Source organism: Engystomops pustulosus, chromosome 4 (genome assembly GCF_040894005.1).
Source record: "Engystomops pustulosus chromosome 4, aEngPut4.maternal, whole genome shotgun sequence".
Classification (NCBI taxonomy): Eukaryota; Metazoa; Chordata; class Amphibia; order Anura; family Leptodactylidae; genus Engystomops; species Engystomops pustulosus.
Window position 1 is genome coordinate 14,583,695 of NC_092414.1, and position 24,599 is coordinate 14,608,293.

General features: G+C 43.5%; 2 protein-coding genes across 3 annotated transcripts; one reads left to right on the forward strand and one right to left on the reverse strand.

Annotated features, from left to right (window-relative positions):
- Positions 1 to 1,479: 1,479 nt before the first annotated feature.
- Positions 1,480 to 8,501, reverse strand: NDUFB2 (NADH:ubiquinone oxidoreductase subunit B2). The gene is made up of 4 exons (XM_072145236.1): positions 8,348 to 8,501; positions 7,241 to 7,385; positions 6,225 to 6,310; positions 1,480 to 1,544 (listed from the first exon to the last, which is right to left on the reverse strand). Exons 1-3 carry the CDS (start codon positions 8,434 to 8,436, stop codon positions 6,236 to 6,238), a joined length of 309 nt encoding a protein of 102 aa, XP_072001337.1. The 5' UTR covers positions 8,437 to 8,501; the 3' UTR covers positions 1,480 to 1,544; positions 6,225 to 6,235.
- A 367-nt stretch (positions 8,502 to 8,868) lies between these two features.
- LOC140126122 (uncharacterized) lies at positions 8,869 to 23,729 on the forward strand. Of its 2 annotated transcripts, XM_072145237.1 has the most exons (12): positions 8,869 to 8,950; positions 9,806 to 10,026; positions 12,256 to 12,582; positions 14,469 to 14,566; positions 14,664 to 14,829; positions 14,935 to 15,163; positions 16,245 to 16,720; positions 16,818 to 16,902; positions 17,200 to 17,363; positions 18,597 to 18,757; positions 21,818 to 22,067; positions 22,782 to 23,729. In XM_072145237.1, exons 2-12 carry the CDS (start codon positions 9,826 to 9,828, stop codon positions 23,004 to 23,006), a joined length of 2,382 nt encoding a protein of 793 aa, XP_072001338.1. In that variant the 5' UTR covers positions 8,869 to 8,950; positions 9,806 to 9,825; the 3' UTR covers positions 23,007 to 23,729. The 2 variants fall into 2 exon arrangements, with proteins under 2 accessions (XP_072001338.1, XP_072001339.1); XM_072145238.1 differs by lacking the exons at positions 16,245 to 16,720; positions 16,818 to 16,902.
- The last annotated feature ends 870 nt before the right edge of the window (positions 23,730 to 24,599 follow it).

Sequence of the window (24,599 nt, forward strand, 5' to 3'; positions counted from 1 at the left end):
GCTATCGATGGTACTGAATGAAACTCCCCTTCCTCTGTATTAAAAGGAGTTGCCCCATTACATTTTTTATCTCCCCAGCATCTACGATGACCAGTCTAAGGACTGGGTTGGTGATTTTGAATGCAAGGTCCTGTGTGCTGCATGTGCTCCGCGATCCTGTGTGCTGCATGTGGTCAAACCATTTCAGACCCGAGTCTGTCCGCTTGGATCATTGCTGAGCTTTTACTATTAAAACAATAAGAAGGAACGAAGAATTATAATAGCTCCGTGAATAATTAACTACAGCACCAGAACCAGGCTATGTGCTACTCTACAGATGCAGAACCATGCTCAATGGATACAGTAACTACAGTACCAGAACCAAGCTCTATGCATAACTAGAGCACCAGAACCATGCTCAGTATTTAACTACAGCACCACAACAATGCTCAGTACATAAATACAGCACCAGTCCCACATACTATATAGTATGTAGGTCCTTTACCCATGGGGGAAAAAGAATGGGGAAAAACCCAGCCAGGACCTACCGTCTCCTGTAGAAGCTGCTTCTACGTTGGTCAACGATAACGTTCAAGGTACTAAGTAGACCCAAGTAGAGTCAAAAGCTATAAAATATTTTTGAGATCTCATCTGTTTTTGACAGATTAGGTTCCTCACCCTGCGACAACCCCAGTCTTGTCCTTGGCGTAAAGGACATCTACCACCGGGATGAAAGACTGTATGCAAACGGGCCTAAGGTGCTTCAGCAGGCTCCATTAACACCTATGGAGCTTGGAGCCTCTCAGGCTCATTTGAATACAGTCCTTCATCCTGGTGGTAAATGCCCTTTAAGATAAAACTGTGGTGGTACAATCAGAAGAAAAAGGCAACAAAGCCTCGGCAACGGGGTGAAGGGGGCATCAATCCCTGGCTTTCCGAGGGCCTTCTTTCTTCTTTTGGAAAAGATCTTCCGATGGGCCACATCCAGTTTGTGTTGTGGAACCCGATCTTGAGCTTTCGATACAAAGTTAGTGACTAGAACCTCTTGGGCGGTAAGGACCGATCTTCTTTGCCAAAATCCTAGTCATGCCCCAATAAAATTTCTTTAACCTGAAAATTACAAATTCTGCTTTACTTTCCAGAGACGCTCGCTGGAGATACTACACGTGTCAGGAGAGCGGAGCTGCGGTCCTCCTGGTGGACGGACCTTCGGATAAAACCTTAGATTGTCAGCTCGGGCGGGCAGGTTTCTCCTCGTCCACGACCTGTTGAGGTCTTGAAATAAATGATCCGGAGACGAAAGTTTTTGACTTTTCTGCACTTTTTAACACTAAAGTAAAGTGGGAATGAATAGACAAGATTCACTCGGAGGAATGGGAAGAAGCTAGAACCTGGTCACACTAAGGCGACTGCATCCGGCTGCGGCTTGTAAGACACTTACAGTATTTCGGGGACGACCGAAACGAGTTATTATGAAATGAAGAAAACACACAAGATACATAAATAGAGTTCACGTTTATTTACAAGGATCTCGACAGACGCCTCATAGGGGACACCGGATGCACCTGCGAGGGAAAAGACCGGCGTTATATTACACATACAGGGACACCTACAGCTTAGGACCACCAATGACTCCCCCCATAGACAACCTAATACAAGGGGAATTCTCCTTTACAGTCATGGCTGATTGTATGGTGGACGTATTTCTGGACTGAACACCGGGCGGGGACCTGGACATGAGGAAAATGTCCTTCTAGAATCCCCTCCCGCCAGTTATTATAAACCGTACTTTTCGGATTATAAGGCACACCATCAACAAATGCCTTCTAAAACGTCTAGGATCATATATAAGGCTCATCGGATTATAAGGTGCAGCGCAATAAATGACCAGCAGGTGGCAGACCTGTGCACAGTTCAAGGCAGTACATGTTGTCTGTACAGTACGGTTCATATATAAGGCGCACCGGACTATAAGGCGCACTTTTGATGTCTGATAAAATCAAAGGATTTTTTGGGCGCCTTATAGTCCGGAAAATACGGTAAACAATTCACCTGTTGAGCAGAGAAGAGTCATATTTTAGAAAATAATTATGCGGCCGCGCCACCACAGGACCACTATCTAAGCAGTGGAATAGAAGGCATCTCCGCCACCTGCACTTGTATTTCTCGTTGAGCGTATAAGTGCGATGGTCGAGACACTTTCTTGAATTTTCTACACGCGTTTCATAGAATTACTCATCTTCTTCCTCAGTAGCTTTTGTTCCTTTTGGACAACCCCCCCCCCCCTTCCCTTCCTCCATTTATAGGAGATCAAAACCTTCTAAAAGACCTGGAATGCATCCAAATGTTATATACAATATACCGGATGGAATAAAGGAGAACAGAAAAACAGAAAACAACGTGTAAATTGTATCTCAGTGTTAAAAAAAAAAAAAAAAAAATGTAAAATTTTTTTAAAAACACTAAAGTTCTAGTTGGGCACCATAACCCTTTATAATTTCTAGATCATTCCGGATCCAGGTCTCGACGTGTGAGTGATATAGTCTCCTCCCCTATATTTTTTTTGTCAAACGAGAGACCCCCATGGTCCTCACTGCTTTTACTTAACCTCAGGATGACAAGGCCGGAAAAAAGGTTTAATGACTGGCACATTTTTTTTGCAAATTTTCATACATTGGTTTCAGGGCCATCACTTATTTATTTATTTTTATTTTTTGTGTGACACATAAGGCTAGTTAAATATTAAAAAACGTTAAAAGTGGTTGTCCTAGACTTTATTAAAAAAAAACAAAAAAAAAAAAAACAAACAAACGACTGCCTGGAGGGGGCTGCTTAAAAAAAAAAAAAAAACCCAAACATGTACAGGGTTACGTACAGGATAGGTTCTGTAGGTTTGTTCTTAAGTTGAGTTTGTATGCAAGTCGGAACTGTATATTTTACAACTGTAGCCCCAGCTAATTTTTTTTTTTTTGGTCTCAGTGACAGTTGGATTTTAAAAATGTTGGATTGTCATAAAAACCAGGATTAACATTAAAGCTTCATTGCAAACACATTTAAAGGGCACCTACCACCCCGATTCTACCTATAAAAGGTAGAACGGGTGGTAGGTGGATGAATGGGACGTGAGGATAGACCTTTTTTGGGCTAATCCTCACGTCCCGGGTATCCTTTGGTAAACATTAATAAGTCTATGTAAATTTTTTTAAGCGGCAACTGGGGCATGGAGTAGCCGGACATGAGGCTACACGTCGCGGCTACTCCACGCCCCTGTTGCCTAATTTCTCCGCCTACCAGGTAATCTTCAGCGCGCAGGTCCTCATAGCTGCGCGCCCTCGTCCGAGTACCCGGCGTTCTGCGCATGCCCAGAACGCAGGCCTACGGTTGCTCGGCCATAGCTCCGAGGCCGGCGCTACTCGGGTACTCGGACGAGGGCGCGCAGCTAGGAGGGGTTCCGCGCCGAAGATGACATGGTAGGCGGAGAAAATAGGCAACAGGGGCGTGGAGTAGCCGCGACGTGTAGCCTCATGTCCGGCTACTCCACGCCCCGGTAGCCGCTTAAAAAAAAAATTTACATACAGACTTATTAATGTTTACCAAAGGATAGCCGGGACGTGAGGATTAGCCCAAAAAAGGTCTATCCTCGCGTCCCATTCATCCACCTACCACCCCTTCTACCTTTATAGGTAGAATCGTGGTGGTAGGTTCCCTTTAATTGCTGTTTATTGTAGTCTAAGACTAAAGTACAGTAAATTAACAATTATCAGAGGTCTGTTTGTAACTAGGGGTTATCTGTAAGTCAGGTGTTCTTAAGTAGGGGACCGCCTGTACTTATGTACCGGCGCCCTCTGGGTGTCCGGCCCGTTCATTCAGCTTCCAGCCGGCCATGCCCACCCGTCCCTATTCACAGCATTGTATATGCGGGGAGGGTGGGTGTTCGTCGGGTCCAGCCAGAATTGGAATGCAGCGCCGCTTCCATGGCCACGTTTGTGTACATGGGGCACGGACCGGAGCAATAGCAGCGCGGGACACCCGGTGGTAGGAGGGAGGCAAGTACATGTTTATTATTTTTTTAAGCAGCCCCCTCCCGGCAGCCTCTCTCTCTTTTTTTTTTTTTAATAAAGTCTCGGACAACCCCTTTAAAGAGAACCCGTCATGCAAAATAACCCCCCTAAACTAAATATATTTTCATAAACTGCCATTAGAGAGCATTGCCTCTATCCCTTCATTGTCCCTCTACATGCCTGTAACCCTAAGCAATGAGGTCCTAAAGCTGAATGCAAATGACCTGTGAAATGTCCAATGAAGCATTAGCATATTCAAGCTGTCCACTCTATTCATGAGTGGGAGGCACAGCCACACCCCCAGTGCTTGACTGACAGCTTGTATAATGATGTGAGGCTGTATAATGATGTGCTTCCTGGTGCTGGTGGCCACGCCCCCTGCAGCCTGTGTGTGTATAGGAGAGATACAGCAGCTCCAGGCTGCAGCCATGTTACAGCAGAACATGTCAGATTCATGTGTAGCTGATGTCTGTGTCTCTCACCTCTATATTAGGAGGATGCAGCATGTCAGCAGATGCAGCACACACTAGCAATACTTTACTATACATTACACACAGACATGAGCAGGGGGAGGAGAGGGGAGGGGTAACAGGGGTGACATCACTGCCTCTGACCATGTGACCAGCCTCATTTACATAATAAAGAATAGATGATTTTACAATGATTAATGTATGAAATAACTAGATAAAGGCTGGGATGGGATCCTTGTGAGCTGCTCCAACAGGAAGAGGTGACAGGACTAGTGACACAGACCTGATGACAGGTGTCCTTTAAAAGGATTTTTTCAAATGAACTCAAAATGACAGCTATAAAGGAATTACCCAGTGTGTGACCAATATGTAATAAGTTTACATTTATTGTGTAAAGAGGGATCTATGAGAGCCTCAGTTACAGGGCAAAAAAACAACCCCCTGTGGGGGGGCAAATGGGCTTTGCAGTGAAGAGAGGAGGCAGAAGACGTCATAAACCTCTTCTGCCTTCTCTCTACGGTCTCCGGCTGGGTCCGATATACAGACACCAGGCCAAAACGAATGGAGCGACACCGAATATACACTGGTTCTAATCTGTACATTTGTTGTATTATATTCAATCCATCAATTTGTTGTTCTTTATACACCGATCAGTCTTCTTGTAGATTATATGTAACATTTGGAAGGATTCCAGGTCTTTAGAAGGTTTTTGGTAACATAAGAGGAGGAAAGGGGATATCTAAAAGAAACAAAAACTACGGAGGAAAGAGAAGAGAAATTGTACAGAACACGTATAGCAAATTCAGCAACTACGGACTAATACGAACAACAAGAAAATAAAAAAACATAAAAGCAGAAACACACACGGCCTCATTCACACTGCCATGTGCTCACGTGTGCCGGCACAGGCCCGGGAGGAGAAGGGAGGGGGATTAAGCGCTGCTCACCCCGTCCCCTTTTCATAGGGCACTGTGACCGAGTGCCGTAGACCTTTATGGGGGCTGTGATCCGGCCACAAATGACGCCATTTTTAACAGGTTACCCAATCAGGGATCACCCCGATATAGAGAAAGAAGCTGCGTGATAAAAAAGGGCAGTACAAAGGTTTTCAGCTTCAGACTGGACACATTAGATGAATACAAAGATATCAGTCCGGAGCCGAAACGCACTGTACTGCCTTCAAACTGTGGAGTATGAAGCGCATTTTATCCAGTCTATCCAATCGTTGCCTACAATCTCCAGTACGAAAATAATCCCATTCCCACTGCGTCCTATACACCAGTCAGCGCCCTGGTTCTTACTTTTTACTCCATTTTTTTTATTGAATACTATACACACAACACTTGCTACTGATCCTGTGGTGGCGTCCACATAATTCTTTTCTATATGCATACATTATCTCATACAAGAGCCTGAGAGGAGTCACTTTTAGAGGCTGCAGGGGGAGAGCCACCGCTCTCTGACAACCAGTGGATCGGGAGTAATGACATCATGTACATTTTGCCCTTGACCACTGAGCCAGTCCACTGCTCTCCATCTGGATGTGACCCAAGAGGCCCAAGTACTTGTCGCCACTACTTCCAAAAGCCCCAGAAATCCACCGCCCCCCCCCCCCCCCCCGGGAACCTTGGAGCCCATATTTTGTTTTAAATGTTTATACAAAAGCCGCCCCTGCAAGAAGTTTTCCCTAAATATCGGAACGCCTATGTCTTACTGTAGAGAGCTTCACTCTTCATCCTCAGGGGGGATTCCCAGCTCCTCGTCGGTCCACTGTGAGGGGTCTGGGTAGGGAAAGTGACCCTAGGAAAAAAAATAATTATTGATGGGGAAACTCTAAGCCCTATAGGATCTACTATAGGAAGGAGTCTAAGTGTCAGGAGCTGCACAAGGCACAGGCCAGAGCCGATTCTATGCCTTAGGCCCGGCTCGCCACCCCTCCCTCACCCCTTAGGAGCGCCTCGCCGCCCCTCCCTCACCCCTTAGGAGCGCCTCGCCGCCCCTCCCTCACCCCTTAGGAGCGCCTCGCCGCCCCTCCCTCACCCCTTAGGAGCGCCTCGCCGCCCCTCCCTCACCCCTTAGGAGCGCCTCGCCGCCCCTCCCTCACCCCTTAGGAGCGCCTCGCCGCCCCTCCCTCACCCCCTAGGTCCGCCCCTCCCTCACCCCCTAGGTCCGCCCCTCCCTCACCCCCTAGGTCCGCCCCTCCCTCACCCCTTAGGAGCGCCTCTTCCTCACCCCCTAGGAGCGCTCATAATTCAGAGTGATCTGTATGACAGCGATTTCTGCATCATTTATTAGCTTCCTATGTACGGCCAATGCAAGGCATCATGCGACATGTAGTCAACAGCCAAGTGAAATTTCTCAAATCTAGAGATGGAGAAGAGAAGGGTGCTCTACACAATGGGGAAAGTTATAGGGACAACTTTTAGTGTAGCCCATGAGTGGGTGGCAAGGATCTTATGTGGCTACACATCGATGCAGGGGATTTGGAGCTCTGCATCAGCTCTGACATTTTGGGTTATATGAGATCAGAACAGATTAAGAAAAAGATCTGTGTGTAGCTAGAGAGGAAAATATAGCAGCTTTCTCTAGAAAACAGTGGCACTGGTGTCTGGTATTTCAGAGGTGACCTGCAATACCACACACATCCTGCAGAAAGAGGGGGCACTGTAACGCGTGTTCTAATCCTGTCCAATCTTAGCACCACCTTGAGAAGAAACAGCGAATACTCACAAAAACCGCATCCGGTTCATGCCAAAAATGCCAAAGAATCCAGAACCACATGAAGCCCCCCAGCAGCTCGGCCTTGATGTGCTGGGACTTGGTGGTTTCCACAATCTGTCTGTAGCGCGGCTCTATGTGCACCTCACCCCCGGCACTGGAGGACAAGAAGAAAGACAAAATATCAGAAGGGGGAATCCGAAATGAAGCAACAGAATGGATTTTTAAAAACTCTACCGTTCTATGTATCCAGTTCCAATACACACGTCTCCATGGTAACAGACTACAGACAAGCCCCAAGTAGTCAGATCTCCCATCAATCACAAGGAAGAGAAAAAGTTACCGCAGGATCAGGTGGACAGGGTTCAGCGTGACAAGTCTGCTTGTGTGTCCTATTCCTCCATTTCCAAGATCTCTGCTTGCAGTCAGTGACCAATAACCCCTCCCCATGTATATAATATACATATATGAGGCATATTCACATAAATTACATTTATTTCATCACAAAGTTCCCTGATTTCCACCTAATAAATCTCCTGACTCTGGGATCGCTTTCCAGCCTTTGGGGATTCCATTCACTGACAGCAAGCAGAGATCTGAAAACATAAGAGCAATTAATACACATAGTGTATTGGAAAGTTGCTTTATAGGAGGACGGCACTTATGGAGCCCCCCTTTAAAAGAAATCTACCATGAAAATACTTCCTGATAAACCAGGGACACTTATTCATAGATCCGGGCACTGTGACATTTGTTATGAATGGTCTCCTTCCTTCTAAAATCAACTTTTATAATTATGCTAATGAGCCAGAAGTGCTCTGGGGGTGTTACCAGAGCACCCACGTGCTGCAGATTCACAGGCTGTTACACTGGGCTGATGTGGGAAGGGGAGACAGTGTAACAGCCTGTGAATCTGCAGCATGTGGGTGCTCTGGTAACACCCCAGAGCACTTCTAGTTCGCTAGCATAATTATTAAAGTTGATTTAAGAAGGAAGAAGACCATTGATAGCAAATAGAAGATTTCCTTGTTTATCATGAGGGATTTTGATGGGAAATCTCCTTTAAGGACATCATTACCCAGAATTCTCTGCGGCGCCTCCATTACTGCTATCACTCACTTGCGCACCCCGGTCCTCCTCTTCACCACTCCGCTAAAGAGACGACTCCCAGCCCTGAGCGCTCCCCCGAGCCGCACCAGCGACGCCATGACACCGGAGCAATGTCACCTTCCGCCAGAAGAGCTCTGCCGCCGCTGATTGGCTGGAGGAGCGGCGAACTCTCGCGAGAATCTCAGCGTGAGCGGACGCGACCATCTGTAAACATTGGGGGGGTTCACACTAACTTATCTAGAAAAAAATATAAGTCGCATAAACTTATTGCACATAAAAAGAATTTACAGCCTTCATAATTATGTGTCACATCCATCCCAGACCCTGGTGAATTCCTAAACACTACGCATCATAAATGACCGATTATAATAAACTACGAATAAAACGACTGAAGCTACGAGTATCCGATGATTATAAGAATGATATCATTTTTTTATTCGTTTTTTTCACTTTACAATGTCTATGATAAACAGAGCCGTCAGATGGTAGTGCCCCCTATTACTAGTAATGGTAGATGCGGCTGCCATGGTGTCACCGTAAACATAGATTAGTACACAGAGCACATGTCCAGGGTCCTAGCGCCGGCGGGCACAACTGCCAGGAGGTGAGCAGGTAAGTGAACGCTGTACATTTGGGGCAACGTTTTAGGTTTCTTGTGTGATCATTGGGTCATTAAATTGACAATCTTGCTTCTGCGCCACGTTTGTAGTTTTACATGGGATATTCAGTATTGAAAACTCAATTTTTACATGTAGATAAGGAGTTAAGTGGCTGCTCGTTAAAGGGGTGGACAGCGTTAACGATAACGGGGGTCCCCACGCTGCCTCATTGTCCCGTAGGGGTCTGGCGGAGGTATTACTGCATAAATCAACGCCATTCATGCAGGAGACACTTGGACACCCCATTCTCATGATAAGTGGGTCTCGATGACAAGACCCCCGACTACTTATCCCCTTAATAGTGCATGAAAATAAAACCTTTAAGAGTTGGGTAACGTCCGATCAAGACTCTTGTCTATTATTCCATAGACCGACTCATTTTGGAGGACCCCAAATGTCCATACGTTACATTAATCCCAATTGTAAAAATGTGTAATACCCATATCACACTGCGGGGGCGCTGCAGGTAAACTGCAGTGTTTTGAATAGCTGTATAATGTTCTTTATAGATATGTCTGGTACAAGTGCACCACCGATCTACATAGACTGGGGGTCCTTGGGATGCGATAGGGATGTAGAGCATGCGTTTTTACTTCCCACCACCAGGGAAGCTATATTTCGGACATCCTGTAATAACGTGTCCAGGTTACCGTATCCAAATATTAACTCTGTAACCTAGTATTGCCCCATGTGCTACGTGATACCCATCTTTGTGTAGTAGAGAGGAGGGGCGGTATGTTTTGTTAGTTGTTGGGTTCCTGACGCTCATAGAGACGAGACATGACAAGACTTCCTGCGCTCTCACCAGGAGACACACACATACAAGACATGTCCAGTCTCCACCATCCCAGCTGTTTCTGTTCCCGATGTCCTGGAAACCATCATGGAGCGGTGACCTTCGTGTTGGGCGCCTTGGATGGAGACCCCGTGAAGTTAAACCTCCTGAAGGATTACGTCTCCAAAGCTCTGCACAACTTGGTCAACGGCTTGAGAGCGTCGTCGTTCAATGTCATTTACATTTCTGACGAGGTGGGTGACCATAGACATCCCTATTGAATGGAAACCATCAGCAGGATTGTGGCGACCACTCGGCCACCAGGTTGTTGTGCAGCTGAGGTTAAGGGCACGTTCACACGTTGCGTTTTGACCTGCGTTTTCATTGCGTTTGAAACGCATATACAACAGCTGAGGAGGCTAATTACATCACTGTTAACATTTCCGTTTACAAAACGCATCGTAAACGCGATGTTAACGCATGTGTTAACATTGTGTTTACAAACGTAAACGGTAATGTATTTAGGCAAATCACCTCTCATCAGCTGTTGTATATGCATTTCAAACGCAATGAAAACGTGACCAAAACGCAACGTGTGAACGCGCCCTCGGGATTCTAAATTCTTACAATTGGAGAAATCTTCAGAGGACGCTCAGCAAGGTCCATACCCAAAATTGTAATAAATCCACGTGTATTACCTAGAATTAAGAGCACTTTTCGTCCCTGAATTACCTGCAGATTGGTGGGCAGGGGCACTGACTGTTATATAAGGTTGAAATAGAAAAATCTGCAGCATTAATTCATATGCTGCAGATTTAGGCTGCGTTCACACATTCAGTTTTTCAGATGTAGTTTTTGATGCCCAAATCTGGACTGGAGCAAAGTTGGAGTTGGAACAGCTCCTCTCAATGATTTTTTAAAGTAGTATATGGAGTTGCATAAATAATATATATTTTTTTACATATTCATATCTGTCCAAAAAAAGTAGACATTTATAAACAGTTATCATACCCCACTTATCATATCTTTCTGAATAAGTCCAGAATGTTATTGGTTCTGTGGACGTCAGGCCATCAAAAATCTAAATCCCATTCTACCTATTCATAATAATAATTCTTTATGTATATAGCGCACACAGATTATGCAGTGCTACACATGGCATGTCAAATTGGTCCCTGTCCCCATGGGGCTCACAATCTAAACAACCTAACAGTATGTTTTGGAGTGTGGGAGGAAACCGAAGTACCCGGAGGAAACCCACGCAAACACAGAGAGAACATACAAACTCTTTGCAGATGTTGACCTGGGTGGGATTCGAACCCAGGACCCCAGTGCTGCAAGGCAGAAGTGCTATTCACTCAGCCACTGTGCCGCCCAATTCATTCCATATGCCATTAAAAAATATATAATTGGTATCGCCACATCAATAAAAGTCCAAATTTTCAGAATAGAACATTGTTTGTGTTGTTAACGCCATTAAAAAAAAATTGTTTTTTTTAACCCAGATAACCCTAGAAGGAGTAGTTTAGGGGTTTCGATGATAGACCAGGGTCCTAGCCTTCTAGGGGCCCATGCCCACCCAAACCACCCACCAAAATTTATTCTGAGAAAGACCTTCACTCTTGAAATCCTCATACATCTGTTCCTGCTCTCAATACACACATACACAAGAACTATTTCAGGACCTTTGACGGTCCTTCAAAGGTCCTGAAACCGGAGATAGAAAGAAGGGGCAAATCCTCCATTGCCCAAGAAGCTGATTCTAGTACCAGATGTAGGAAGTGATTCCAGACTTGTAGGGGATATAATATTCATACAGCCCAGGGCCCAGGGCAGTCTTAATCCGAGCCAACCCACCCCCCCAAAAAATTTATTTTTTACAAAAATCTAAATAGTGATGAAAAAGTCAAAACGGTGATCGTAACTACATCCTGACCCAGAAAAAACAAGTCCCCAGACAGCTTGATAAAAAATAAGATATATATGTCTCTGAAAATGTCACACATTACAGTAAAATGCATCAAAACTGAAACCTGAAAAAAAAACCTGTAAAACTCTGATAAAAGCTAAACCAAACAATAAATGTGTGCCATATTGGTACCATAAAAATTAAACTCACTCTGCAAGAAACAAGCCCTCGTGTGACTAAACTAATGAAAAAAATTAAAATCTATGGTTTTCTGATATTCTGGGGGAAAAGAATTAACCAGTTCCTGTTTCCAAAGTTGTGGCTGCTGTCTGCTCACATGGCTTCTGTCCACTGAGGACACTGATTGGCCAAGGGGTGACCCATCCAATGAACATACAGCAGCCACAATTCTAGAACTGGGATCCATAGCAGCATAAGAACAATTTATTTTTTCCTTATGTCAGTCCAGAATTCCTAGAACCAAGTCCTTAAGTGTTGACTTGGGGAATCTAGGGCTCTGGCACCACCAGGATGCGGGTAAGTATCTGAACAGACCTGAACTACTTCCTTTTAGGTCAACAAGTGGTGTGACCGCACGGTGACGTGGACCCCAGAGACCGCCAACCAGGCCATTTCATGGATCCGGACACTCACCTGTGATTCTGGTGCCGATCCGTCTGAAGCCTTGGCTGCGGCAGTGGAAGACCCGTCATGTCACATGGTGTACTTAGTGATGGACGCTCTGCCGCCCCGAATTCTACAGAATATCTACAACTTTCTGGCCAGAGATGAGAATACCTGCTCTGTCAATGTGGTGTACCTACTGGAGGAGCCAAAAGACTGGCAGAGGGAGGGAGCCTTCCGCACAATCAACCTGAAGCCTCTAGGATCATCTAATAAGGTGAAAGAGTTAGAGTTATACTTCACCACATAGAGGAGCCGACACGTCCTCTATATACTACACCACACAGAAGAGATAACAAATCCTCTATATACTACACCACACAGGAGAGCTGACACATCCTCTATATACTACACCACACAGGAGAGCTGACACATCCTCTATATACTACACCACACAGGAGGAGAGCTGACACATCCTCTATATACTACACCACACAGGAGGAGAGCTGACACATCCTCTATATACTACACCACACAGGAGGAGAGCCGACACATCCTATATATACTACACCACACAGGAGGAGAGCTGACACATCCTCTATATACTACACCACACAGGAGAGCTGACAAATCCTCTATATACTACACCACACAGGAGGAGAGCTGACACATCCTCTATATACTACACCACACAGGAGGAGAGCTGACACATCCTCTATATACTACACCACACAGGAGGAGAGCTGACACATCCTCTATATACTACACCACACAGGAGGAGAGCTGACACATCCTCTATATACTACACCACACAGGAGAGCTGACAAATCCTCTATATACTACACCACACAGGAGGAGAGCTGACACATCCTCTATATACTACACCACACAGGAGGAGAGCTGACACATCCTCTATATACTACACCACACAGGAGACACATCCTCTATATACTACACCACACAGGAGACACATCCTCTATATACTACACCACACAGAAGAGATAACAAATCCTCTATATACTACACCACACAGGAGAGCTGACACATCCTCTATATACTACACCACACAGGAGAGCTGACACGTCCTCTATATACTACACCACACAGGAGACACATTCACTATATACTACACCACACAGGAGACTCATCCTCTATATACTACACCACACAGGAGACACATCCTCTATATACTGCACCACACAGGAGACACATGCTCTATATACTACACCACACAGGAGACACATCCTCTATATACTGCACCACACAGGAGACACATCCTCTATATACTACACCACACAGGAGACACATCCTCTATATACTACACCACACAGGAGACACATCCTCTATATACTACACCACACAGGAGACACATCCTCTATATACTACACCACACAGGAGACACATTCACTATATACTACACCACACAGGAGACTCATCCTCTATATACTACACCACACAGGAGACACATCCTCTATATACTTCACCACACAGGAGACACATCCTCTATATACTTCACCACATAGAGGAGCCGACACATCCTCTATATACTACACCACACAGGAGACACATCCTCTATATACTACACCACACAGGAGACACATCCCTTATATACTACACCACACAGGAGACACATCCTCTATATACTACACCACACAGGAGACACATCCTCTATATACTACACCACACAGGATACACATCCTCTATACTATACGACACAGGATACACATCCTCTATACTATACGACACAGGATACACATCCTCTATATACTACACCACACAGGAGAGCCAACGCATCCTCTATATACTACACCACACAGGAGACACATCCTCTATACTATACGACACAGGATACACATCCTCTATACTACACCACACAGGAGACACATCCTCTATATACTACACCACACAGGAGAGCCGACACATCCTCTATATACTACACCACACAGGAGACACATCCTCTATATACTACACCACACAGGAGACACATCCTCTATATACTACATCACACAGGATACATATCCTCTATACTACACCACACAGGAGACACATCCTCTATATACTACATCACACAGGATACATATCCTCTATACTACACCACACAGTTGAGCTGACAGATCATTTGCACCCCTAATTTTTAAGGTTCCATACATCTTGTTATTTTAGGCCAGAATTAATGGTTATCAAATACCAACCCAGTATTGTCCACCATCATCCTCATCCTCATGCTGCACCTTATCCACCGTAGTCTCCTCTGAACCTCAGTAAGTATCACTGCCGTACCAACTATACTATACAATTATGATGTCAAAAGGTCAAAGGAACATCGGTAGATATTTTAGGAAATCTTGTACTTTTCAGCTCGGAACCATTCAATTGTTGTGCTCATCCGAAAGAACCTCCAATATGTCCAAGTCCAGTACAGTTGGCACCAGAAGTTTTGAGCCTGTTTAGGGGTGCTAGGGTACTGGCCCGTAGGGACACCGATGGTCTCTTCTACATGGGACACATTGCCCGTGAGGTGGAGGTAAGTAGCAGTAGAGTAGGTTTCAGCCCAACACTACATCTTGAAGATTTCTTCAAAAAATCTCAACCTCTTCTGGTTCTTGATTCCTCATTATCATTACCACAGGGCTCCAGTGACCGGTTCCTTGTGGAGTTTGAGAAATGTCGATCCTTGAAGGGCAAAAGCCAGTTCCGTATGCAGGAGACTCCCGTGTGTGACATCATACACTATGAAGATGCGAGGTGGAGACCATTAGTTCCTGGAGACCATGTTCTCGCACCAGTAGATGCCAAAATGGAGCACTATGGACCTGGCACTGTTCTGCACGGATCTGAAACCCGAGTGCGTGGCTCAGGTATTATCATATCAGAAAATAAAATCATTGTGTTGAGATCTACTAATACTGGGGTATAATACAGGATGTAACTCAGGATCAGTACAGGATAAGTAATGTCATGTATGTACACAGTGACTGCACCAGCAGCAGAATAGTGAGTGCAGCTCTAGAGTATAATACTGGATGTAACTCAGGATCAGTACAGGATAAGTAATTCATGTATGTACACAGTGACTGCACCAGCAGCAGAATAGTGAGTGCAGCTCTGGAGTATAATACAGGATGTAACTCAGGATCAGTACAGGATAAGTAATGTCATGTATGTACACAGTGACTGCACCAGCAGCAGAATAGTGAGTGCAGCTCTGGAGTATATTACAGGATGTAACTCAGGATCAGTACAGGATAAGTAATGTCATGTATGTACACAGTGACTGCACCAGCAGCAGAATAGTGAGTGCAGCTCTGGAGTATAATACAGTATGTAACTCAGGATCAGTACAGGATAAGTAATGTCATGTATGTACACAGTGACTGCACCAGCAGCAGAATAGTGAGTGCAGCTCTGGGGTATAATACAGGATGTAACTCAGGATCAGTACAGGATAAGTAATGTCATGTATGTACACAGTGACTGCACCAGCAGCAGAATAGTGAGTGCAGCTCTGGAGTATAATACAGGATGTAACTCAGGATCAGTACAGGATAAGTAATGTCATGTATGTACACAGTGACTGCACCAGCAGCAGAATAGTGAGTGCAGCTCTGGAGTATAATACAGGATGTAACTCAGGATCAGTACAGGATAAGTAATGTCATGTATGTACACAGTGACTGCACCAGCAGCAGAATAGTGAGTGCAGCTCTGGAGTATAATACAGGATGTAACTCAGGATCAGTACAGGATAAGTAATGTCATGTATGTACACAGTGACTGCACCAGCAGCAGAATAGTGAGTGCAGCTCTGGGGTATAATACAGGATGTAACTCAGGATCAGTACAGGATAAGTTATGTCATGTATGTACACAGTGACTGCACCAGCAGCAGAATAGTGAGCGCAGCTCTGGAGTGAAATTTTGCTTTCTTTTCTGCATCAGCTTTTGACAGTACTGGGGTCCTGGTCACTTTCTGGAATGGGAGGACTAAGCAAGTTCCTTCTGGTCTCGCCATATGGATTCCTCAAAGTCTAAGTGAACGCATCACCCTCGAGCTCTTTATTCCTCCCGAAACCCGTAAGAAGTTGATAGAAACCTGCACCAGTTTCCCCTTCATGGGCTCTAATGATAGACATCAAGAACATCAAATGGAAGAGAAATACGGTGGCCCAGAGTCTCATATGTGTCTGTACTGTGGACCCAACGCTGGTGTCTGCCACAAATGTCACGTACCGGAGGAGTTGTGGGTGGCCCTCAGAAATTCTTTGAACCATATCAACCAAATCACATCATCCAAGGACAAATCTTCCAAAAAGTTGGACAGAATTCCAAAGAAAGAAGTTGAACAAGTTAAAGAGAAACCCAAACCCCAGAAGAGGAACATAAGAGACCACGGAGACTTCCAGATCAGTAGACATGTAGGTTCTGGTCTATCCGTGTGAAACATTGTATAGGATCCATAGAGTGAGGGGTTTTGAATGGTTAAAAAAAAATTTCTTCTTAACTGTGTTTCAGAAGGAACCTCTGGTCTGCAGTAGAGACACTCAGACCGAAAAATCCATCTGCCCTCCGAACACGCCTTATAGGGACGGGAGAGAAGGTAATGGTGGATGTCTCCTCTACTACGTTACCCTTAGTCAAGGGCCAGACGATGAACCCGACCCACCACTAACATCTAGATCTATCATTTTTGAGAAAGACCAGATCTACAAGTGTATAATCATCCTGCACTGCCCCCGCAGGGGAAATGAGGCATTACATCTGGTTCCTCCAAGCAAATCCATTGACCCTCGAAAGAGAGACTCCTCTCTCTCTGACCGAAGGATATCCTAGTAGGGCCAGAATGTGAATGAGTATCCTGTAAATAAAGTTTTATTTATATTTTTTCTCATATCAGGGGGTACGACAGCTTCATCATATCGGACGCCCCCTTCCCGCATGGGCAACATGACTCATCTTCAGAAAACTCTGCAGCGGATCGAAAAGGCAATGAAGGACGATCGCATGGCGATGGAGTCTGTGATTCTGGAGCGGAGACCACGCTCTGCTCCGCTTAAGCTAGTAGGTGGAAGAGCCGACCCATTTCTGCTTAAGAACCCAACCCCATTGTGTTGCCATCGGTGCCTGTGGTGTGTAGCAATTTTCTATGTGTGGGTCAAAATTTTTTTTTAAACCTACTGTAATATCTGACTACAAAGGGTCTCTTTGTAGTCTGTAACTATGGAGACACATACGTTTTAAACCTACTGTAATATCTGACTACAAAGGGTCTCGTTGTAGTCTGTAACTATGGAGACACATACGTTTTAAACCTACTGTAATATCTGACTACAAAGGGTCTCGTTGTAGTCTGTAACTATGGAGACACATACGTTCTAAACCTACTGTAATATCTGACTACAAAGGGTCTCTTTGTAGTCTGTAACTATGGAGACACATATGTTCTAAACCTACTGTAATATCTGACTTCAAAGGGTCTTGTTGTAGTTTGTAACTATGGAGACACAGTTTTAAACCTACTGTAATATCTGACTACAAAGGGTCTTGTTGTAGTTTGTAACTATGGAGACACAGTTTTAAACCTACTGTAATATCTGACTACAAAGGGTCTCTTTGTAGTCTGTAACTATGGAGACACATAAGTCTGCTGAAAGGGGAATTTTCATGATTAATATTAATGACATATGAACAGGTCACCCATCGTCATAAATATACCATAGATGCGGGTTCTAGATCTGGAACCATATCAAGAACCGGGGAAATGTTTGCCTTGAATGGGGATCGGTCGTTCATTCACGGCAAATCTCCGTTCAGCCTGGACATGAAAGGGGGGTCAGCGGATCCCGTTCTTGGGAAGTGAGACCGTCATCTATAATATATCTAGTATTTATGACATATCCTGTGGATCATATCATGTCATCAACATGAGATGCAAATACCACACAACTATCCTTATTTTTGTTATTTTTTTATTTAAAGAGACCACAAACGACCACCCCCTCAGGTAGGGAATTATATTTATTTTTTAGAATTCCCTCTTTTATCTTAAATAATGCACGTTTACCATTAAGACCTATTTACCTATAATCTTAGCCAAAATTATATGTAAATGAGCTGAAAATGAGTCACTTTTTCCCTGAGATGAGTCACTTTTAGAGGCTGTGTGTCATGGTCTGTCTTATAGTATTGCTCTAGCCATAACAAGATTTCTATGCTCAAACCTGACCTGCCTGATGCCAGTGGTTTGTGTGCATCAAGTTATCTTAGCACTGAATGTACACTTCTTCTCAACAGAATTATGAAGCTAAAGCAAGAAAACAACAGGAGCTTAAAGAACAAAAGGAAAGAGAAGCAGCAGAACTGCAGAGATATCGATTCGAGGAGAGACAAAGGCAGAGGTTAGAGAAGGCCCAGGAATTAGAACAGAGGGAGTTGATGCTTCAGGATAACAGAAGGTATAGTACAAGAATATAACTACTATAATACTGCCACCTATGTACAGGAATATAACTACTATAATACTGCCCCCTATGTACAAGAATATAACTACTATAATACTGCCCCCTATGTACAAGAATATAACTAGTATAATACTGCCCCCTATGTACAAGAATATAACTACTATAATACTGCCACCTATGTACAGGTATATAACTACTATAATACTGCCCCCTATGTACAGGAATATAACTACTATAATACTGCCCCCTATGTACAAGAATATAACTACTATAATACTGCCCCCTATGTACAAGAATATAACTACTATAATACTGCCCCCTATGTACAGGAATATAACTACTATAATACTGCCCCCTATGTACAAGAATATAACTACTATAATACTGCCCCCTATGTACAAGAATATAACTACTATAATACTTCCCCCTATGAACAAGAATATAACTACTATAATACTGCCCCCTATGTACAAGAATATAACTACTATAATACTTCCCCCTATGAACACGAATATAACTACTATAATACTGCCCCCTATGTACAAGAATATAACTACTATAATACTGCCCCCTATGTACAAGAATATAACTACTATAATACTGCCCCCTATGTACAAGAATATAACTACTATAATACTGCCCCCTATGTACAGGAATACAACTACTATAATACTGCCCCCTATGTACAAGAATATAACTACTATAATACTGCCCCCTATGTACAGGAATATAACTACTATAATACTGCCCCCTATGTACAAGAATATAACTACTATAATACTGCCCCCTATGTACAGGAATATAACTACTATAATACTGCCCCCTATGTACAGGAATATAACTACTATAATACTGCCCCTATGTACAGGAATATAACTACTATAATACTGTCCCGTATGTACAAGAATATAACTACTATAATACTGCCCCCTATGTACAAGAATATAACTACTATAATACTGCCCCCTATGAACAAGAATATAACTACTATAATACTGCCCCCTATGTACAGGAATATAACTACTATAATACTGCTTCCTATGTACAGGAATATAACTGCTATAATACTGCCCCCTATGTACAGGAATATAACTACTATAATACTGCCCCCTATGAACAAGAATATAACTACTATAATACTGCCCCCTATGTACAGGAATATAACTACTATAATACTGCCACCTATGTACAGGTATATAACTACTATAATACTGCCCCCTATGTACAGGAATATAACTACTATAATACTGCCCCCTATGTACAAGAATATAACTACTATAATACTGCCCCCTATGTACAAGAATATAACTACTATAATACTGCCCCCTATGTACAGGAATATAACTACTATAATACTGCCCCCTATGTACAAGAATATAACTACTATAATACTGCCCCCTATGTACAAGAATATAACTACTATAATACTTCCCCCTATGAACACGAATATAACTACTATAATACTGCCCCCTATGTACAAGAATATAACTACTATAATACTGCCCCCTATGTACAAGAATATAACTACTATAATACTGCCCCCTATGTACAAGAATATAACTACTATAATACTGCCCCCTATGTACAGGAATACAACTACTATAATACTGCCCCCTATGTACAAGAATATAACTACTATAATACTGCCCCCTATGTACAGGAATATAACTACTATAATACTGCCCCCTATGTACAAGAATATAACTACTATAATACTGCCCCCTATGTACAGGAATATAACTACTATAATACTGCCCCCTATGTACAGGAATATAACTACTATAATACTGCCCCTATGTACAGGAATATAACTACTATAATACTGTCCCGTATGTACAAGAATATAACTACTATAATACTGCCCCCTATGTACAAGAATATAACTACTATAATACTGCCCCCTATGAACAAGAATATAACTACTATAATACTGCCCCCTATGTACAGGAATATAACTACTATAATACTGCTTCCTATGTACAGGAATATAACTGCTATAATACTGCCCCCTATGTACAGGAATATAACTACTATAATACTGCCCCCTATGAACAAGAATATAACTACTATAATACTGCCCCCTATGTACAGGAATATAACTACTATAATACTGCTTCCTATGTACAGGAATATAACTACTATAATACTGCCCCCTATGTACAGGAATATAACTACTATAATACTGCCCCCTATGTACAAGAATATAACTACTATAATACTGCCCCCTATGTACAAGAATATAACTACTATAATACTGCCCCCTATGTACAAGAATATAACTACTATAATACTGCCCCCTATGTACAAGAATATAACTACTATAATACTGCCCCCTATGTACAAGAATATAACTACTATAATACTGCCTTCTATGTACAAGAATATAACTACTATAATACTGCCCCCTATGTACAGGAATATAACTACTATAATACTGTCCCTATGTACAAGAATATAACTACTATAATACTGCCCCCTATGTACAAGAATATAACTACTATAATACTGCCCCCTATGTACAAGAATATAACTACTATAATACTGCCCCCTATGTACAAGAATATAACTACTATAATACTGCCCCCTATGTACAAGAATATAACTACTATAATACTGCCCCCTATGTACAAGAATATAACTACTATAATACTGCCTTCTATGTACAAGAATATAACTACTATAATACTGCCTCCTATGTACAAGAATATAACTACTATAATACTGCCCCCTATGTACAGGAATATAGCTACTATAATACTGCCTCCTATGTACAGGAATATAACTACTATAATACTGCCCCCTATGTACAGGAATATAACTACTATAATACTGCCCCCTATGTACAGGAATATAGCTACTATAATACTGCCTCCTATGTACAGGAATATAACTACTATAATACTGCCCCCTATGTACAGGAATATAACTACTATAATACTGTCCCTATGTACAAGAATATAACTACTATAATACTGCCTCCTATGTACAGGAATATAACTACTATAATACTGCCCCCTATGTACATGAAATTCTATAACTGACACAATTTTTCAGACTTCGGTCACAGCAGAGAATCTTGCTGGACTTAGAGAAGAGACAAGATCAGGAGGGATTGGAGACTCATCAAGCAGAATCCCGTAGAGTCGCAGCTGAAGAGAGGAGCCGAAAAGAAGAGGAAAACGTAAAGCAGGAGTGGAAGAAGGAAGATCAGAAAGTCCAGTTTTGGAGAGACCTTCGTCAGCAGAGAGAGAATCTAGAGTGGGAGAAGATCCATAAACAGCAGGAGAAAGAGGAGAAGCATAAGGTGAGCAGATACTATGCCTCTTGGATTATTCTAATCGCCTCTATTAACCCTAAAATAGAATTTTTCATAAAGGGAACCTGTCACCAGGTTTTACCGCATTAAAACTCCCAGTCGACTCAGGTAGGATATGAAATATATTTTCTTGAATTCCCTCTTTTATGTGAAATCTCACCCAGATCTCCTCCAAAGTCTTAGTGGTAATGTCCTGCGAAAAGTCAGATTTAATTGAGATGAGTCAAGTTTGGAAGCTGCAAGGGAAGCGTCACTTCAGGAGCCCCTATCTTCTGTACTATAGCACCTTGAAAAAAATGTTGATGTCATATTAAAGATTAGAAAATTATCTTTAAGATTGCATTACACTGGCGGTTCTTTGATCTATAGAATCTGAGATACAGGAAGTTAAACACATGCAAGCTACAGATTGAGATTCAGTCCCAGACCCAGTCAGTCTGTATATCTGGTTCTGTTGATCAAAGAACCACAAGCCTGACCCAATCGGAAAGATGAGATTCTTATCTTTAATATGACACCAGCAGCAGGTTTCTAAGTGCAATGGACCTGAAGATAGGGCCATCTTAATTTATTCTCCTTGTGAAGCCTCTAAACTTGACACATATGTAAAATATGACTGTTCTCTGCTCGTTGTCACATGACTTAATGGGGTGAAATCTGATGACAGGTTCCAGTTTATAAAAAAAAATTTTGTCCTGTCAGGAACCGCTCCACAACCAGATGACTACACGACAAAGAAGCCAAGAGGAAGATCTCCAGGAGCGGAGAAGACAACAACGACAACAGAGGGAATCCAAGCAAAGAGTCGCCAAGAGACTGGAGCAGTTCTACCATCAGGTCGAGCACGAGTCTCAGAAGGACGAGGATTTACGGCAATATCTGAAGGAGCACAATGCGCAGGCGCTCAGATCTGCCATGGTTCTTTGAGGACTGCGGAAGACGGACACACATGAACGTACAACATGGCTAAACGCCCCAATATAAAAGTCACTCATACAGATATATCAGCAAAAATTACCCCTAGTGTGATAAGATTACTATTTTTTAGGATTTTTGATTTGAGGTCACAATCACAGATGGTGCCAATGTGGGTTTTGTGATCTATGACCTAATAGAGGTCGTTGGTTTCCTCATTTATTAGGGCTCATACATTAGAAAACTGGCCTTGGGAACCGCCGGGCATCAAGATTATCATTCCCTCTAAGCTAAATGCTAAGGGGGTGTGGAGGGGCGTGGCCTGTGGTGAAGTGGGTGGGTTGGGATGTTCATGCCCCACGCCCAGGCACTTGCCTCAGTCATTGAACCTTCATAGCTTGGAGCAGATTTCCTACCCCAGTGAATACATCAGGAGGTCTAAACCTCGTAATGCATCCGGCAGCTCCGCAGGGGAGGGGATTACATAATACGTTGGAGCACGGAGTGCCGGCACATGGTAAATCTCCTTATAACAGTCTCACTCATGAGCAGTTGCCGTAATAGCGAAAAGTGTAAAAAAAGATTGGGATAGGATTCCTAAAAATAATACAAATTCTTCATGAATACTATAATAACCTCTTTTTATATTGAATGTATCTGTTGACACCTGAAGCTGATATAGGGGGGGCCATGCAGGAATCGGCTGGCGCCTAGTTGTAACTACAACCTTTAATAAAATAAGTCCTGAAGAAGAGTCTCGCTTTATTTCTTCTTACAAGTGATTGTGGGTGAACTACTGTCCGTCTGATTATTGATGCTAAATATCGCTGATAATGTGAGAATTTTGGAGGCTCAGCATCAACAGGTAAATCTGAGCGTGGTGGAAGAGGGACAGAGCATGGGTGGGGAAAGCCTAAGCATGGGTAGGAAAAGGCTGAGCATGGGTGGAGAGTAGCTGAGCATGGATAGGGAAAGGCTGAGCATGTGTGCGGAATGGCTGAGCATGGGTGTAGAGATAATGAGCAAGAATGGGGAAAAGCTGAGCAAGGGTGGAGAGAGGCTGAGCATGGGTAGGGAAAGGCTGAGCATGGATGTAGAGATGCTGTGCAAGGGTGGAGAGAGGCTGAGCATGGATGGGGAAAGGCTGAGCATGGGTGGGGAAAGGCTTAGCATGGGAGGAGAGTGGCTGAGCATGGGTAGGGAAAGGCTGAGCATGTGTGCGGAAGGGCTGAGCATGGGTGTAGAGATAATGGGGGTAATTTACTAAGGGCCCGATTCGCGTTTTCCCGACGTGTTACCCGAATATTTCCGTTTTGCGACAATTTCCCCTTAATTGCCCCAGGATTTTGGCGCACGCGATCGGATTGTGGCACATCGGCGCTGGCATAAACGCGACGGAAAACGGGGGGGGGGGGGTGGCCGAACGAAAACCAGACGGATTCAAAAAAACCGCCGCATTTAAAAAAAGAAAAGTGTCGCGGAGCTTGCACTTACCTTCACTAGGAATAGGCCGGTGAACTTGAGTGCGTTCCGATGCTCTTCAGCGCAGCAGCGCCACCTGGTGGACGTCGGAGGAACTGCCTTAATGAATCCCGGCCGGACCCG